The 19,609-nt window shown below is 39.3% G+C and overlaps 1 protein-coding gene across 8 annotated transcripts in view; it reads left to right on the forward strand.

Moving 5' to 3' along the window:
- Positions 1 to 920: 920 nt before the first annotated feature.
- Positions 921 to 19,609, forward strand: part of HECTD1 (HECT domain E3 ubiquitin protein ligase 1) — a 65,389-nt gene continuing 46,700 nt past the window's right edge. For all 8 annotated transcript variants that reach the window (XM_049825144.1, XM_049825151.1, XM_049825149.1 and 5 more), the window contains exons 1-2: positions 921 to 1,059; positions 3,293 to 3,590. In XM_049825144.1, the coding sequence (XP_049681101.1) occupies positions 3,451 to 3,590 (140 nt within the window). In that variant the 5' untranslated portion in view covers positions 921 to 1,059; positions 3,293 to 3,450. The remainder of the gene's footprint in view (positions 1,060 to 3,292; positions 3,591 to 19,609) is intronic.

A 19,609-nucleotide genomic window follows, 5' to 3' on the forward strand; every position in this document is an offset into this window, starting at 1 on the left:
AGTTTGCCATAAAGTACTTTTAGTCCTTTAAGTTTATAGCAGTTCGCTTCCTTTGTTTTTTAACCACATGCAAGGTAACCCCATAGCATTTTGCAACACCTGTGGCAGGGGGCTACTCTACCGCAAAACGTGTCTCCAGCTACACGGCACTGTTGCAGTTATCTCAAATCCACTACAGGGTAAGGGCAAATTAAAACCTCCGCTTTGAAAGACCTGCTACCGAGATGTTTAAATCCATTCACCATCGCCCCTTCGACGCTGACGCTTGAGGTGGATCAGTGTTTTCGAGAGCGGGCCCTGCACGGTGTCAGCCTCCCCCCGCCCCCCCTCCCCAAACATAAAGAACACTATATGGAAGTAAATGACCGGAATTTGGCACGAAATAAGATGACCTGTAACCATCAAACCCCCCAAGCCCACGCAGCCAGGGAGAGGCCACCCAAGCCCGGGGGCAGCCGGCGCACACGCTGGGCAGGCCTCGACTCCCGCTCCCGACGGCTCGAGGGCGGCCGGGCCGCCCTGGTGGGCTCCGGGACCCCGCTCCCGAGGCTGGCGCCCGGCCGAGGGGCCGCGGGCGCGGGAAGCCGGGCCGGAGGCTCCCCTCAGGCAGAGGGAGCTGCGCTGGAGCCGGGCGCGGCGGGCCGGAAGGTCGGCGCCGCCGACCACCTCCGGAGGCGGGGTTCCCCTCTCGCCGGCCCCGGGAGGCCCGCCGGCGGCTCAGGCCGAGGCGCGCCGGCGGCGGCGGCGGCGGCAGCGCCCGCCCGCTTGAGCGGGGTGGGCCCCTCCCCGCGGAGGCGGGCGGCGGGCCGCTGCCGCAGCGCCCCCAGCGGCCGGTCGGCCGGCGCCGGCGCCAGCTCCAGCTCCAGCTCCTCCCCCCGAGGCCGCGGCGCGGCTCCCTTCCCCCTCCTCCCACCCAATCCCGTGCCGGGCGGAGCGCCATGGATGCCGCTGGCTGCCGCCTGCTGCGCGGCTCGGGCTGCCGCCGCCTCGCCTCTCGCCCCGTCTCCCCGCGGCGCTGAGGAGGGGTGGGCTGCGGCGAAGAGGCTCCGGGAGCCTGAGGTAAAGCGGCGGGGGCGCTTCCGTCCGGCGCTGGGGCAGGCGGCGCCTTTTCGGAGCCGCCAGGCCGGGTCACCCTGCGAGGCCTGCGGCTCGCCGGGAACTCGAGCGTCGCTGCCCGGGCCTGGCGGGTCGCTGTCGGCAGGCCCGGAGGGAGCGGGCCGGGGCCCTGGGCGGGAGGAGGAGGCGGCGGCGGCGGGCGCCGGGAAATCTCTGTGTGGGGGCTGAGGGGCAGAGCGGGGGCGGCGCTGCCGGGGAGCCCCTCACGCCGGCGGACTCGCCTGTGCGCGGGGGCGGCGGGGAGGGGGGGAGGCGGTGCGAGGGCTCCCCTTCCCCGGGAGGCCGGGTGTGGGGAGGGGGGCCCGAATCCCCGCGCGCGGGCCTGGGGCCCGTCTGGGGGGGCTGTCTGCGTGTGTGTGTGCGTGTAGGCCCGGGCGGTCGGGGATGAGTTTAGCTGCGGCCTGGCCCCGTTTCTGGTGCGGCTCTCCCGGGAGCCCCGGCCTCTCGCCCTGCTCTGTTTTCTGCTCGGTGGTTCGTTTCCGTCTGGTTAGAGCCCGTCTGGGCTGGAAGAACAGCAGGTGCCTGTATTGAACTTATCCCGCTTTCACTGTCTCTTAATTTCCTTGTTTCTGTTGCCTTCACCCTTTCTTTTCCCCCTCCCCCCCCCCCCCCCCCCCCCCAGCAACCTGAAGTTGACGACTTAGTCGCGTTAAGGAGAGGTACTTACAGTACGATCCCACTTGTACTAGCTGAAAGTAGTTTTATTTAGTCTTGGAACAGGAAATACTGTCTGTAAACAGCTCGGAGGACCATAGGCATTGTTTAAGGCACAGAAAATGAGTTTAGGAACATTTCGAATTATTTTTTACAGCAAGACTGCAGCAATAACAAAAATATATATAACTGGCAAGCAGTAATTGAGTGATCTGTAATGTCGTTATGGCCCTAAATTACAAAAACATCATATCCGTCGTACTTTTGTTTTGTCATGTCTTTGAGTTCAAAGCTGTTGTGAAACAGCACTACTGATTCAGTGTATGTTTCTTCATATAATTCCAATTTCTGACTCCCTTTTGTAGATGTGCCCTTGATGGAGTTATTTTTTAACTATTAACTCATTAGCAACAAGTAAACAAGCAGGCAGACTTTGTCCATATCGAGCTTCTTCCCTCCCCGACTCTCCTCTCAATTTGTGGGGACACTGTCCAGCATTTCATATTTACCTATGAGTTTGGTAAACTAATTATTTTTTTATAAGCCATATTTAAAAAATAGTCAATTTTTTTCCTTGTGTGTTCAATTTGGAGAGACTGGTTTGTAAACTTTTAGGTTTTTTATGAAAATAGTCATGTTTGCTGTGTTCTTAGGTATGGGAGGTGAATTTGACTATTTGTTAGTAAAACGCAAACCAAGCACATAGGTCAAAAATATCCCTTTAACATTTTAAAGGGACTTTTTTGGTCTTAGGCTTGCATGTGCAACCATGGCATTGGGCCAACAAATAATGTTGTTATCCTTATATGTACATGAATTAATTGAATTATTCACTGTGGTTTTTTAATAGCTATGAATTAGATACATTTTTTTATAAAAACCCCCACCAAACCCCTAACTCTTGAAAATCGAAGTGATTCTTAAGTTGACTTTTTATCCTTTGGCTCAAAAAGTTTATGTTCCTTATGTTTAAATGGTGTTTTAAAAGCTGAAGGATTAATAAAACTTCTGCAAAGATTCTGCAAGTCTTCAGTTGTACATCTCAATTTTTTTGTTTTGTGGATTTGTATTTAAAATGTGACATTTGATGTCTTTCTATATTTGAATACTTTAGTGAGGAGGTAAACTTTCAGAAAATTGGTCACTTTCTAAAGTGGTATTAAAGGAAAGGGGGGGTAGGCAAGACAACACTATTTGCATTAGCTTTGAGAATATACAAAAGGGTTAAGCACAGGTTTTTCTACTTAAGTTTTAATTTTGAGTTATCCTATAAATAAGAGTAGACTCTTTCTTGACTGTCAGCTGGAACTAGAGATTTATTTCCAGTGAAACAGAATAAACTCATTGCTGTTTACTTACATATAAAGCTTTGGAAAAAAGCCCCAAATATGTGGAAATTTTCATAATGTCAGCCCAAAAATATGCTATACATTTTAGAGAGAAGCAAATCCAAAATGTTTAAAGACAAGATTGTGGTGATGATTTTTTTTTTTATTATTATTTTTTTTTTTTTACTTTCCAGGTGAAAACTGCAAAAGCCTGGGGCTGGCTGAAGAGAAATACTGATTGTGCTTCAGTTAGTCTGGCTTGAACAGTTAAAGGATATTTTTGGTACTTTTTAATTTAAGTGGAGGCACCTTTTTTTTTTTTTTTTTTTTTTTTTTTTAAAAAAAAAGAAACATGGCAGATGTGGACCCAGACACGTTGCTGGAATGGCTGCAGATGGGGCAGGGAGATGAAAGGGATATGCAGCTAATAGCACTGGAACAGCTATGCATGCTACTTCTGATGTCAGACAACGTGGATCGCTGTTTTGAAACGTAAGTAGTTTTGGCTTTCGTTTGTGGAATGTTATTTTCCTCTCTCGGTAGCTGTGTATAACATTTAACATCCCTAGAAACTTTCAGCCTCAGAAATGTTTTTACAGACTGAACTTGAGTATAGATCACTGAACTGATGAGTTTCTGTTAATATTGTGTGAAGTACTGTTGTCTGATTAAAAACTGTAGTGCGAGTGATCTGCAGTGCATGTTCTGACACGTGATCTGCTAGTTTAATTTAGAGAAACGTATTCAGAGTTGCAGTGTGGAAGTGTTGGGGTTGTTTTATTTTGTTTTTAATGATAGAGAAAAACTTTTTTTTGCATTAAACTATAATGATCACCTAAATATATTTAAGCATCCATACTCTTGGCAGCACTTTTCTCAAGATATAGTAGCTTTTCCTAAGCTCTGTAAATCCAAACAAAAATCACAAATATTAACCACTGTTCACACAAATATTTTGCCCCTTCTTTGAAGAATGTTGCTGTTCATGCCACCCTGCTTCTCAACTGCATTTGTACACTTCATATAGCACAGTCCCTGCTCTCACTCCTTTTTATATTTCTCACAGCACAAAATGCTGATGTAACCGCTTCTGTTACTTAATAGAGTTGCTGTGCATGTGTTACACTACTTCCTGTGAGGGCCCATGAGTAGTCTAGAAAGGAGGTAGCAAAAATGTAAACAATCACAACTTTTAAATCTGACACCTCTTACATTTTTGGGGTGTGTTTTTTTAAATTTATTTTATTTGTTTTTTTCCCCGGTTCTGCTTTTGAGACTCTTAGATCTCTCTCCTCTTTTCCATCTTTTTTTCATTACTCTCATTTTCCTTTGTTTTGCATCTCGGAGCATGGCTAGTGTCTTTCTGATATATCCTGCTTCTTAGGAGTGTGGGTTTAGCAGCATTTAAGAGGGTAGCTGTTTGCTACAGTGTTTAGTTTTATAGCCCGAAAGAAGAGAACAGTTTTGGGGCTTACTCTTAAATGCTGTTCATTTTTCAGGACTGCTTTTAGTACAGGAAGTGTAAAATTCATACATCTCTAAAATCTGGATTTGTAGTAGTTATGTAACAGCGAGCACAGTTTCATACACTGATTTAGAATTTAAAATTGCCTTATCTTGGCCTTGATGCGCTTACAGGTAAAATACTGCCTTGGAAGAGACTTACTGTAGAGAGATGCATTCGACTTCCCTATCTGTGCCTCATAGCACTGATACTGGTGGAGCACTGTTTTCAGCCTTGGATTTACTGACTTCTTAATTTGCATATACAGAAAAGAATTTGGTAGTTAAGAATGAATTTTTCTGACAAATCTAGGGTAACTTCCTGCTTCAGTATATTCAGTATAGAACAGAAGCAGAAGTTTGGGCATAATCATTTGTAAGGATATCTTCTGGGTATTTGAGAATCAGAAATGAAATGTCAACTTAAAAAATATAAACCGGTTGTGGGTTTTATGCATTTTATTTAAAACAGACTGTCATCTCTATATAAAAGAATTAGACAGTCCAAGTGCTTTTTTTTTTCTTGACGTATAGATAATGAATGCTCTGTTATTGCAGTGTTGTGGTTTTAAAATTAGGTTTTATGTCTGAAAGAAGAAACATTTAAAATACCATTTGGCATTTTAATTTTTGTTTTGAGCCTTGGTATAATTTAATTTTACTTGTCTTCTAAGTTCTTGATCTCTTTTGCAGTTGTAAGCTTCCCTCAAACAGAAGAGAATAAAGTGTAAATTGGGAAAAAGTTATCAAGGTTCCTTGCCTGTTGAAGTGATTTTACAGTAAAGTTAAAACTACTTTTGATTGGCACCGTGAATATAGTGAAATATGGTTCCACAGTATTTTGGTGAGCTGACATGGCAGGTCATTACCTTCAGAAGGGAGAGCTACTTCTTCCCATTTATCATTCTATCATTTTTATTCCTCCCAACCATATTCTTGCTTCATGCCAGCATCAGGGTTTACTGGACACCTCTATTCACTAAAAGAGCAAGCTGCTCTTTAAACCACTGATGAAGATGGCTAGTTTTCTGCTGTTACAGTGAATTACAGCAGATTGTAGATGTGTCTGACGAGCACTGGAGGTGAAACTGCATAACTGGAAATACGAGAGAAGCAGAGAAAGGTATACACTCTTCAGTGGAGACCTTCTCAGTGGATTGTCTTGGGTGCCTGTGGTATCACAGCCTGCATTTCGAAATTACTTTATTTATTTTGAAACTCTAAGAAATAGATGATGTCTTGAAAAGTATTTTTAAAATATTTCCAAATGACAGTTCAAGTAGCCAAAACTGTCATGTGCTGAGAGAGTGTAACTAAAATAATCCTTGATAATATTTTAAAGTTGCTTTTCAGTTATGTTTTTAAAGGAATTATTGCTTGTCTAAACAGGAGACTTACTATGTGACGGAAGGGTTGCCAAACACATTTTTCAGGAACCAATTTTGAAAATGGTTTGAGTGTATGCCTGATTTATAACGTGGACATATTTTTCTGTTGGTAAGAAAACCAACCTCTAGACTTTACAACATTTTTTCTTCTGTTGAGCAAGAAGAACATTCCCAAATTTTTGTATGCTGTGCAGATGTTATTTCATGATCTTGGAATTGTTTATTGCTATTAATTATGTTGACTAAGAAAATTTTAAGAAAGTTTTTCATCTGTGGAATCCAGCAACTGGAACATGGAAGGTGGAATCTTAAAACAGTCAATTTCTGGGAGGATGAAATGCGATGTTTTTCAGGAATCAGCCAGAGTGACTTTAAATACTTAGTCCAGTTTTACATAAGAAATGATTTGCTCTTATGGCGTAAGCTAAGAAAAACCTCATCATTTTAGTGATGTAAGTCTGGTGATTAAAAGCTGCATATGGTGAGGACTAGTAAAGCTATGAAACAGAGACACATGAAAAATATTGACGTGAATGCTATGTGTTTTCCCTAAAATCACAACACTGTTTCCAGACTGATTCCTTACGGAGTTAAGGCCCATACACAGTCTCACTTAGCAAAGAAAGATCACAAACTAGGAGGAAAAAAAGTGTAAAGAGGGCCACAAAGGTGATTAGAGGGATTGAGCACCTCCCCTGTGAAGACTGGCTGAGAGAGTTGGGGTTGTTCAGCCTGGAGAAGAGAAGGCTCCAGGGAGACCTTATAGCAGCCTTCCAGTACCTAAAGGGGGCCTACAGGAAAGATGGAGAAGGACTCTTTATCAGGGACTGTAGTGCTAGGACAAGAGGGGTAATGGTTTTAAACTAAAAGAGAGTAGGTTTAAGGAAGATGTATGGAAAAATTCTTCACTATGAGGGTGGGGAGGCACGGGAACAGGTTGCCCAGAGAAGCTGTGGATGCCCCATCCCTGGAAGTGTTCAAGGCTGGGTTGGATGGGGCTTTGAGCAACCTGGTCTAGTAGAAGGTGTCCTTGCCCGTGACAGGGGGGTTGGAAGTAGATGATCTTTAAGGTCCCTTTAACCCGAAGCATTCTATGATTCTGTTGAAATGATGGATTCAAAATCTTGTACTTCATTATTGCAGTAAAGTAACAGAGTTACTTTGCAAACATATTCTCAAGGAAATGGTATATTTTAGGGCTAATAATTTGTTTCTGTACAAGTGTAATGGATATTGAAGCTAATGCTTCAGATCAAATCAGAAAAACGGAAGTAGGCGCAAATGTATGGTGGTGTATTTTGTAGTGTTCCGGCAAAGTTCTAGCAGCGTCACAACAGATTGCAGGGTATGCAGCCAGTAACAGGTAGTGGTGCCAAATAATTGACGTTTCTTTACTTCTCCCCAGATTTGCATATTACATCTGATTAAATTATTTTTAGTGTTACTCATGTTAGCATTACAAAAATCGGTGGCATATTCATCTTCTGGTGATAATGAGTCACAGACACTGTTAGTCACTTAGCATGAAGAATGGCTAACATTTTACCAGCAGCAAAAGCCAGTAGCTTGAACTACAGAAACTTAATGAGTGAGTAGGGATGGTTCTGTTAAATAGTTGGAGTAAAAATAGCTAAACTCGTTGCAATTGTGTTAGTCTCAAATTGTAGTTAAACTGTGTGCTATTTAGTCAACTTTAACAGGCGTTTTAAGTATGCATTTTATATAAACATAACTGAAATGGTATTTTTAGTGTGTAAATTGATATAGGTGATTTCAAAGACAATGTAGAGGCTGTTAGTTATTACAGTCTCCCATTATTAATATGGCCCTTTCCCACACAGGTGTGTTTCAGTTTATCTTTTTTCACCCTGTCTGATCGTTTCACTTTATTTTTGGCGAAATAAAATAAGAGCCCCTCAGATCTGGGATTTGTGTTGCTATTTTCTTTCCCTGTTTGCAGAGTAGAAGTATTTAGCAAGGAACATGTTATTTAATTATTTTCCTTAATTATAAGGAAAACTGGTAGAACAAGACAGTTGTATAACAACTAAAGTAAAACCTGAGTAAAATCTTTTCTGCGCTGAACAGATGAAATAGGCCTTATTAATGCTCAGAAAGAGAAAGCGTGCCTTCCCCTTTGGCTCTGCCCTAAGTCACCTCTATATTTAGCATTAACAGATTTGGTCAGCAAAGAATTATCAAGAGTTGTCAGCTAATTTGACAAATAAAAGCAAAAATTATACAAAGGCTCAGAATTTGGGGTTTTAATGTGTAAAATAGAAATCCTTTCAGTTTATTTTTTTAGATCAAATACGTTTAATTTACATTAAACCTTGTTCTTTCTTAAGTATGTATTCACTACGGAAAAGGTATATCTTTACTTTGTGTTTGCTAACATGTAATAACAAATGTAAGAAGAAATTCTAGTGAAGCAAAGACTGCATTGATGTGAGCTAGTGAGGCTGTTGTAGAATAATGTGGAACAGTTTAGCTTTACCTCCACCTGATTGCTTAAAACTATGGGCTCCTGTCTTTATCAGGATTGTATAACTCCAGTAAATCAAAATTAGAGAGAGAGAGAGAAACCCAATTTTTCTTGTAGAGTTACGGATAGGAATCCGAAGTGGTGGTTTTCAGGCCTGTTCTTAAAGTTTGGGCTGGCTTTAGAAGCATCTTTGTAATTCACACAGTGGTAAAGTGCCCTTTAACAGATCTAACAATCATGCTAAAACTAACAGGCTGAGAGGGCAGTTCTGTCTGTATCAAGGTGGTTTCATGTTGTGTCCCCTACAGATTTGCTTCTGTTCTTTTAACGAAAGAAAAAAAAAAAAGCCATTATTACAGTTTTGTGCTGGAGCGCAGCCGTGACTAAATTAGGATAAGTATTGCTGTCAGCAGTAGACTACAGTTTTCATTATTTTAAACCATGCAAAGCATATGTTCTTAGTGAATTACTGGTTTGGACTAATGCAGACATCTCTCAGTAAAGGAAATTTTGTAAGCTTTACAATGGCAAGACTCACGTGATTCCTACTAACTCTTTTTGCCTTTTAGTGAAGGCAGAGGGTGAGGCAGGAGTGAAATGCCAGCACTGGAGTGGCTCATTCTGTGGACTCCAATATGCTGGGATCTTCAGCATCCTGTAGAGTGCTTTTCTGAGATGGAAGTAGGGGAGTGTGCTGTATTTTTCAGGGAGCTATCCTGTTGCAGCATAATGTTTAGAACTATTTCTAATTTTTAAGGCTTTTGTTTGTTGGGCAGTTGGGCTCTTTTCAATATTAAGAGTTTTAACGCTAACATCTTTCTGGTTGCTCTTTGTAAAATGGGAATTGTGGCCTCATTGTCATGGGTATTATGGAGATTAATTAGCCTTGTCTAGTCATTTTGAGAATCTTAATTGTTGCAAAGGCCGGAAGGGAAGATTAGGTCATCTAAATTGACATCCTGTCTTCTGTCATAGGCCCTATATTTTACCTGGTTATTACTGAATTGAGCATCTTGTTTGATACAAGCATAATGTGTAGGTAATGGTTCCAGTAGGGCATCCTACCTAATTTTGCCCCCTGTTTTGCTATTTAATCTGCTGCCTGGTTGTCTTTGTTGTTGAAATTTGCTTGTCCTTTTCCATGTGAATTGGCCAGGCGTGGCAGGCAGTCAGTCCACCTTTTCCTATTGGATTAAAAGCCAGTACCATTCTTTCTGTGAATGTACTTGCACACAAGGATCTCATCAGCTCTTGATCTTCCCCCCCCTCTCCAGTTCTTCAATTTCCAAGTTTTTCAGAAATATTTTCCAGTGTTGCCTTCATCCATGCTGTTTATAGTAGTACATTTAACTTACTGTTATCAGTTATACATCCCAAATTTAGTTAGATGTTTCCAAAACATCATACAGGAAGTGTGGTTCTAGTTATATATCTTCAGAGTTGCTTTCCAGTGCATGATTGCTTGCTTCTTAGGTATGGCTTGATGTATTACCTAGACTAAGATCTGTAACTTGGCATTTGTGTGGGCTAAGACACATTGTGTTTAAATGAGCCTGTGCCTTGTGAGTAGTCCAGACAATTCTGTGTAACTCATCACACTGTCACTATTTACTAGTCTGCCCTTTTTTTTTTTTTTTCTTCATTTTTTCCCCAGTAGTATCATCAAGTAGTCTTTGTTTCATTCAGGGTTTTGTGTGTGAGAGAAAATAGAAGTGATTCTTGCAAGTACTACGCAAAAGTTGGGTGCAGAATTTTAAGGCAGTGAGTTGTTGACCTTTCAAAAGATTCCATCTCCTAATAGATTGGAGAAGACCAATGAAATAGATGTCACAGGAATTTCAAATAGTGGGCTTCCTTTCTTTAATGGCTGTACTGGTCAAATTATTTTAAATATCAGCCTCTTATGAGCAGGATATGTAAGAGGCATAGACAGCATAGATGATCAGTAGACTGGTAATGGGGAAATTGAAGTTTTCTTGTTTAAGTTGGTTTTCTTTTTGAGCACCTGGAAATCTAGCAGAAGCTTGTGGGGAGATGTGCATATTTAGGCATACTTAGGAAATCATACTTTTTATTTTAATTGCTTATTTCATTTTTGGAATGTTAACAAATGTAATGTGTACTCAAACCATTATCTGTTTGCACAATTGAGGTTGCTACCAGTGGAAATCACAGGCAGAAGTATCTGTAGTTTCTAGTTCTTTAATTTATTCAGGTATTGTGGACCAAGTTTCTGCAAAATATTTACAAAATGCTGGATAGGAGAACAAGCATATGTGGTATTACTACCCTGAGGCACGGCATGTCTTTTATAAGATACTGAAAAATGCAAAAGGCAGCCCAACACATCCTTTGTAAATTCAAGAGCAAAGCTAATGATAATTTATTTAGAAAAAAATTATTTAGAAATTACTTATCCAGCAGAAGCTGTTTCTTTTTGTGCATTTTTTCTTTTTGTTTCATTTTACACAACTGATATTTACTGAATGTGTAGTTGAATGCTTAGGTGATGTGTTCCCTCCTAATAGTGAACTGTCAGAAGAGGGTTCAACTGTCTGTACTTTATTTAGCTAAAAGGAAGTTTGAAAGCTTCCTGAATGTCAAATTTGAATTCTAAATTAATTTCTTTTAATTTCTAATAATGCAGAGTTCCTGCTGGAACAGATACAAGGTGGAGTTGTTAATTCTCTAAATTTATTTTATTTGCTTGAGCTGTGATTGCAGTTAAGAGTAGAGATTCAGAATTGTAGAAAATTAATATTTTGTAATTGTGGTAAAAGATCTGAAATTAACAGTTAATTTTTAGTTGCTTCTTCCTTGCGCCTTTAAAATACAGTGTGGTATCGTGAAAGTTTTATGTATAAGTGGATGTTTTCTGGCCTTTGTTCTGTAACAACATTGTAAGAAAACAGTGTACATACAGTATGTTTTGGAAATGGGTCCAGAAGAATACATTTAGGCAACACAGGTGTGCAGGCAGTTCTCTTGTGGATGATCTTGATTACTCTGCTGATGTTTTTGGTTCATATGTGGAAAGAAAATGGTTTTTCAGCAGAAGAAACAATAAGGGAAAGTCTGAGATCTCCAATAGAGAGAACTACAGAAAGAAAAAAAATAATTAATAAAAAAATAAGTTGGAATTGCTATTACTTTAAGAACAAATCAGTTGTACAGGATGTATGTTCTTTGAAACTTTAAAGTTGTGTGACACAAGTCTTTAAATGGTTTATTTTTCCTCAAAACCAGTTACTAATGAGGTTCAGATTCAGTATTTTAATTTGTTTAAAATTATTGTATATTAAATAATTATTAAATAGTTTAGGCACGTGTAATTCCGTATTTTCCCACTTCTAACTGGTCTCAGCAGATGGTATGCATTGAAGATCCAGCACAAATGCTGGCAGGCAGCTGAGCTTGGTTTTCTTCCACAAATCACATGTCTTGGACCAGGAGCCTGAAGCCGAAGGCTTTGTCACATGGCAGGGGTTATGAATCAACTGAATCCAGCAGTTACTCTGGAATTGAGTAACACACCCTAATGGTGGCAGTACTTGTGTTAACCATTTGGGGGATGAAGTGGGGTTGTCTTTTTTTCCTTCTTTTGGGTTTTGTTTAAACACAACCCTAGTCTTTAAACTACCATTATTGTTGCTGTTTTAGCTAGGGCTTTTAAGTGCATTTAAGATATGAAATGTAATTACAGAAATAAGTTTACAGTGTCTATTTTTAGTTCCTTGGTATCTTTTTACACTGGCAATCTGTAAAATCAGCTGAGTCACTTCATTCGCGTTTAAGGGCTTAGCGCTGGCAGGAGCTTACTGCTGTTGCTATTGAAGAATTTTGCATCCCTGTGGATAACCTGGTTCCTAAAGAGGGAACGGAGTTGGGGGGGGAAGGATATTCAGAGGTGTGTCAGTTATGCTGATTATAATGCTGTAAATGCTGTAGTAATATAATTATATTGATAACTTTCCCTAGCCTTTCTTGACTTCTTATCAATACAATTGTGGTATTTGGAAAATGTTTTTAGATAAATTAAATTTTTTGCAGAGGAAGAATGTATATTAAAGAACTTGTGTATCATGGTCTTTACAATCTAATAAACTCATTTTAACACTGAAAGCATGAATATGTTTTTTAATAGAAATTATACAGAATCAGCGCTTCTAAAATGTGGTTTAGTTCTTTTCTTGATGTCAGTACAGGCGACAGAGAATGCTCTACTACCCTAGTCTTAATGGATTAGAATATAAAGAGTAAATATTGATACTGAATAGTAGTTATTTCAGACTCTGTAAAAACTGTTACTTATAAACCTGTCTTCCAGCAAGATCTTTGAAATGTGGTGGGTGGAAGACTCAGAAGATATTAATTAGCAGAAGCTCTTGTCCTGGGAGTACAGAAATGAAGTTGGGTGGACATCCAGAACTGAGAGACCTAAAGTAATTAGCAAGAGCTGTAGTGCCAGTTGCAGAGTAACCTCGTTAATTCACTGAAGTCAGCCTTTCACTAAGAAGTAGCACAGAGTAACCTCATTAATTCACCAAGTTGGTCCCTAATGACTCTTCTAAAGTGCTCTTTAAAAGTACTTTAGGAAGTGCCCAATATGATGTTAATATAGCTTCTTAGAAATTAAAACCTAAAAAGATTTTCCTTTAATTTTCATATTCATTAGGAGAGGTGCCTAAATAGAAATCTGAACTTTGGAGCTACTGATTAGCTCCTATTAGTCACTATTTTCTAGTTTGAAAGAACAAAAACTATTAAAAAAAGATAAATTTTTTTCTTCCCCATATTAATACAAACTCACCACTATCTTTTTGTTCCACTGCAGATCGGTCACTGTGAACGGAGTGATTCTCCTCACCCAACTTTGAGGATAAAGCAACATATTTTTTTTTCTGTCATAATTTTTGTCTTTCTGAGATTTATTACTGCTTTTTGTTAATACATGGTATAGATAAAGGCAACATGGTGAAACAGATTTTGATATTGGGTTGTTTTAAGTTTAGAAATTATGCACTTTGCTTTTTTTTGCCCTTTGTGGGAGTTGAGGCCTGCAGTGATGAAAGGTTTATTTGTGTTCTTTTCTCTTGGAAATCAAAAGCATCATCTGTCAGTAGATGGAAATGTACTCAAAGCTGAACATCGGTTACTGTCCTGTCACATCAGTTCACTCAGTGTTGTAGTTCTGCCCTCAGCCTCCCTGCTGTCCTGGGAAGTTTTGGCAGCCTTGTTTTTCCCATGTAGACAGTTTTCTAAAGGCAAGTCCAACGTGCAGCCACTGTGGTACAGACACTCCTGAAATGCTTTGCTTCACTACCTGTCAAAGTACATTTTAGTTCTGAGCATAATCTTAGTTGGAACAGCATTAGGGTTTATATTCCTTGATGGAACCTAATCTTCTACAGCAAATATCTGAGACGGTTTTAGGTCCCTTTGATCTATTTTGGCCTGCCTAAGGAAGCCCGTAGGGATTTACCTTGGAATTAAGGTGTAATAGTGAGGCATATGTAACATGGCTTTTCTGACTCACTCTTTGGTTCCTACTGGTGCTGATTGTATTTGCTTATCTGATGCCTCATTAAAAAGAGAGGCTGGTCCTCAGTGCTCTTCTCAGGACCTGGTTGCTAGAATTGGTTCCAGGTGAGGAGTGGATTTCCGTTCCCTGTGCTGCCTTTGCTTACACTTTAGTGATAAGGTGCCTTTACTCGGGATTGGATCGAGTGAAAATGAGGACTACTTTGAAAGTGCATTTGCACAGTTTTGAGGTGTAAAGACCATTCGCTGAGTAAGGGTGAAACTTTCCCTTTTTCTTAGGGGTCAAGTGCCAGCACACAGAAATCCACAATGGGGCTGTGAGACAGAAGGGAGGGGTGTACTTTGGACACCTGCTATATGGCTGTGACAGTGTTGCATCCCATCTCCCATCATGTGCTGGTGTTCCCATCTACCCCTTCCAGCCATTTCTCTGGCACTACTCACACGTGCATGTTCTTGCCCCTGAGATGTGTAGAGCAGATGCTCATAGTTTCAACCACGAGAGGCCCATGTAATAGGTTAGTGCAGATTTGGGGATTAGAGGGTGATCTCTATAAAGCTGACCTGTGTACTTCTGTTAGTAACACAGTTGTTGATAGAAGAGTTACCTACAGCATAATGGCTGAAGTTCTTCAAAATGACAGCTGTACACTTTTATGCAGTAACTCTTCTAGCCACCTGTTTGAGAAGACTATGGCTGGAGCACTGGGGATGTGTTGGTATGCCCTTTGCTGCTATTACAGGCTCAACCATTGATCTAGACTGTGTGTGAATGACAGAACTGTTACTTTCTGTTTTCTTGCTAGCAGGAACTTTAGGGACTGCTAAGGCCCGAGTGGACTTCAACAGGCAAAATTAATCTGAATTTATCTGTACAGCATGTGTGTGTTTATGAACATAATCTGTGTGTATCTTTTAAGAGTTCCTGTGTAACTAACTGTTCTTTGTCTACTGGAACACAAGTTTGTAGTTTTCACCATGAAGTAAATACAGCAATGTTTTACTACAGAATATTGAAGTTTATTTGGTTTTTTTTCCTTTGTATTGAGAACGTTTGGCGTGTTAATCCCCCTGTTTAAAACTCTTAGCAGTCCATGTGGTTTATCTAGTTGTGTAGTAAATTTGTTCTCCCTTTTTTCAGCTGCTGCTCTTGTTTCTACCAGATCTTCCAATGCCTGGACCAAATATTTTTGCAAATAATGTATTTTTAATTATTACAGAACCAAGGTCAAAGTTTTTTTGCAATCTTCAGTAGGAGTAGATACATACTTTGCATGTGGGTTGTAAATCTTCCTCTTGTTCTGAATATTATTGCTCCAGATGAAGCCAAGTAGAGCATCATTCTTACCTGGTTATTTTGCATGCACATTCAGATCAGCAATTTAGGTAGCAATTATGGGCATAACAACAGCAGTGCAATTTATTCAATTTGGAGAAGTCAGAATAAAAAAACATCTTCCCTATCTATAAAGTAGCAGAAAATGCTGGTGATGGGTTAACTGACAGTAAGCTGTGAGGAAGTGGAATAGGGAAATCCAATGTAATGATGCGATACACCAAACAGTAAATTACAGCTGTCAAAACTGCTGAGGTACCAAGATAAGGTGTAATAATGTGGGATGATTAGTTTGTATTCTTTTGTCTGTATCTGCCCTATTGTACAATTATACTTGTAGGTTTTCTAGGATGGAATCTGTTGTTTTACTCTGCTAGTGCAGGGAGATCCTGATGTGTGACAAGAGCCCTCAGATGCTACAGTATGACAGATACTAATGACTTGTAGGTTGCAGGCAATAGATTAGGAGAAGGAGGTGCTTATTAGGAACTTTCCTGGATAGAAGAAGACAATGCAGTGAGAACTTCAGAGCTAGGAATGAGTGAGGCTCAGTCTTGATCTAATGTGTCTAATGATCACAAGAGTGCAATAAGTTAAGGTGGGAAGAAGGCAATACCTTAAACTTGCAGGGTATGCCTGTGTGTGAAAGCATTCCTACCTGCTTGCTTATGTAATATTAATGAAGGCCAGTCAATTACATTTGTCCAGAAGAAGCTCCTGCTACTAGATTGTTTCACTTAGTTCAGCACAGAAATTTGCTACCTTATTCATAACAATCTGCACAATTGGAATACTGTTCAAATTCTGGGTAATAATTTACATACACTAATATGTTTTTTTGTCTTGTCTCAAACTCTTGCCACCCACAGAGTGAAAGACTATCTGAAGAGGTTTGGGCATGGCTTCTTGAAGATGTATTTCAGAAAAGCATACAAATATAACTTGACAATTCTGTTTTCATAGAATTATTAAAAGTCTATAGCTGACCAGAAAAGCTGTTCTATATGAGTATATACATAAGAAACTTGTATATTTGGCTGGCGTAGTAAACATTTTTTTTCTGCAGATATCATTACAAGTTCAAAATGTTAAAGAACTGTGCTGCTTAGAACAAAGTATAGCAATATATTGGCTCAAAATAATATTACAGAGCAGTGGACAAGTTAGTATAGAGGGAGGTCCTATCTAGGCAAATTGTGTATTGTGGACTGCATTGGTCAAATGTGTCTTTTGTGTCTGAGAATACAACTGATGACTTTATTTTCAAAGTCAATGTCAGTGTTGCTATCATTCCTTGGGGCACGAAAAAACAAGTTGGATCTCTTGCCAGCTGTGACCTGTTTGAAAAAGTAGTAGCTGTATATAATAGACTGTTAAGGCAGTGTTTATAAAACAGTAATAAAAATACTTTTTGACAGTCTCATTGGCAGAGACTCAGAGCTGATAGAATCCAGGTCTGTCTGTTTTTCTTTCTTCAGAAATACGTCAGACTTCCACACACATTTTATTGCCTGGTATGACTTTAAGGACAATAACTTAATTTGTATTACTGTACTGTGTAGAACTTGAAACAAATTGTTTGAGTTGAGAGAGACATGAGAGGAAAGAAGATGACACAGCTGTACGTATTGTGTGCTAAAATAATAATAAGAATCTCTCATTTGCTGTTTTGGAGACCAAGACAAAAATTCCAGTTTTATTTTTTTGCCATGTTCCTGATAATGATGTCTGAGAAAAATGAAGTTTACACTTCTATTACTTCTACATTTGTATGAGCTGTAATAACGACCAAACTTTTTATCTTTATATGCATCATTATATGACTGATACTTCTTCATAAACCGTCCTGGTTTTCACCTTTTTTAGTATGTGTTTTTCTGTTACACATCGATTATGTGATTTATTAGATTAGTTTATAGTTGGTCCAGAGCATTCAATTAGAAGGCTAGACTTTTTTATTGTTGGGTAACAGGCAGCTGTTTAAAAATAGTTAATGAATTCTGCATTGAGATACAATGAATTAACTTTTTAGAAGAAAAAATATTAAACATAATATGCATCACAAATGTTTAGTTTGCAGTAAATTAGTGTGTACTGGGGTGAGTAGAGCATAAAATTTCGTGCCACAAAGCTGGTGTGTTTTGTTCTGTTTTACTTTCAAGCCTGTGATTTTATGTATGTTCTTGATTTGCTCCAGGAAAAAGGACGGGAAAAAGAACTTAGCACTTAAATTAAAGCTTCAGTATTGCTTCTTTCCTCTCCTTTTTTCTCTTCAGTCTTTATTATTGTCCTTAAATCTTCATAAAATGTTTCTGCTGTCTCTTGTACATTGTGTAGTCTAACTCTCAATTTCCTGGTTACCAGCAATATCCAACAAAACGAAAAAAAAAACCCAAAACAAAACCCCAAAACCAACCACAAAAACCCACCCCCAAACCAAAACCAAAACCCCAAACCTGAGCTGTTAAAAGAAACAAGTATCAAGTATATAGAGCTCAGAGGTTGAAGTAGCTTGAAAGAATTTTCCGTGAAAGCTCTTGTTAAAATTAAATCAGTTGCTGTTTTCAGAAAGGGTAATTTATTTTTTCAGAACAAGTGAAGTTCTTATTGCCGCTTTTATAGGAATTCAACATGCATTACTATAGTCTACGAAATTAGTTGAAATCTGGGTAGCTTTTTATTTTGCAAATCAAGTAATTCCCACAGGTTAAGTGTGACAAATCTACAGTTTCTTCCTGAAACCTTTTAAATACAACTTGATTTCCTTCTTGGAGGACTGCAAATCATTCCTCTAAGTCAGAAGAAAAAGTGTCCTGAGAGCATGTGCAGGTTATTTGCCACCTAATTGAAAAAACATGGTCTCTGACTATGTATTTAGAGATTCTGGCAAAAAGTCTTTTTAAAAAAAACCAAGCCCTTAAGTTTTTGCCAGTGAGCTGTGGTCTTATTAGAAGAGTGTTGCTGATACAGTGCACTGGCATTTTGTGTGCTGGCAAATAATTAAATATAAATGATAGACTCTTAGTAACTTTGTATTTTTGCTGTATCTGCTGGGTAATTGGCTCTCGTGGACAGGCGTTTTAAGGACAGGAACGGATTTCTTCCAAATTTTTAATTTTCCATTTTCAAAAAATACAGCCAAGTTCCATTTGTGCTGTGTCTTTTTATAAACTGTTAAATCATAGAAAAAAAATGTAAATGTTGGGTTTGCTAAATATTGCTTTTAACTCCCTGCAAAAATCTAGAGGGTTTTTTCTGCTGTGTCTTTGGAAACCTGAGAAAAATGGTTTACTATTACTTGCTAGTATTACAATGGAGACAGTGGAGCTCCTTACCTTCCACTTGGTTATATGTGTGTGGTGTTGTTTTGGTTTGCTTTTTTTAAGATCTGTGTTTATTGGTAATGTTTTTTCTCATAATATAATGTTTGAAGAACACTGTTCATAGCATTGTTTCAGTGATCTGTCTGGTGTGGCACAAAATGTAAAAGTGTAAAAGATCCAACACCAAAACACTTGGACAGGTAGCACTGTCTGCTTTAAATTTTATGTACTGAAATGCATCTTGTCATTGTATGGTAGTCATCTAATATTGAGTACTAATTTTAGACTTTTATTTCCAGTGGATAATGTCTAAAATGCAAGGTTACTGTGCAAACTCTTCTTAAGATGTGGAGTTAAATAGCAAATTTCTGAAGAACAACAGACAGTATAGGCTGGACAGGCTATTACAAGTATTAAATATATGATTTAGCTTTATCAAAGCTTCATTATTAATTTATGTCATTAAGGATCATTGGGTAATGTATTTATTTGTGAGGCAATATTATTTAATTACTTCATAAAGCATGGCCAGATCTTCAAGGAAACTATTAGCATTCTGCTGTCCCAGGATTTACTGCCTTTGTATGAGTCGCTGTGCATGCCAGATGGGATGCTGAATGACCTCTGGGTTAGTCTTTAAAATGATTCATTGAGAGTACTTCACCTGTCTTCCAGACCAAAAAAGCACGCTATTATTTTTGTTCCTTTTCTTTTGGATTTAGAAAAAGTTTTAGGCCTTCTTTTTCAGGCCAAACCCCTAGTTTAAGAAAAAGTTGCAATATTTGCTTCCTCTAGATTTAGTCTGATCACCTGTGTCTAGGGGTGCGGTGTCCAGTTATTTCAACTACTGTCACAGCATATATCCCCTTCACTTAATTCTCCACCACCACCTTGGAAGTCTACCATTGCAGTGGGCAATTGTTATGTTATTTATT

The sequence above is a fragment of the Accipiter gentilis genome, chromosome 22, assembly GCF_929443795.1.
Source record: "Accipiter gentilis chromosome 22, bAccGen1.1, whole genome shotgun sequence".
NCBI lineage: Eukaryota > Metazoa > Chordata > Aves > Accipitriformes > Accipitridae > Astur > Astur gentilis.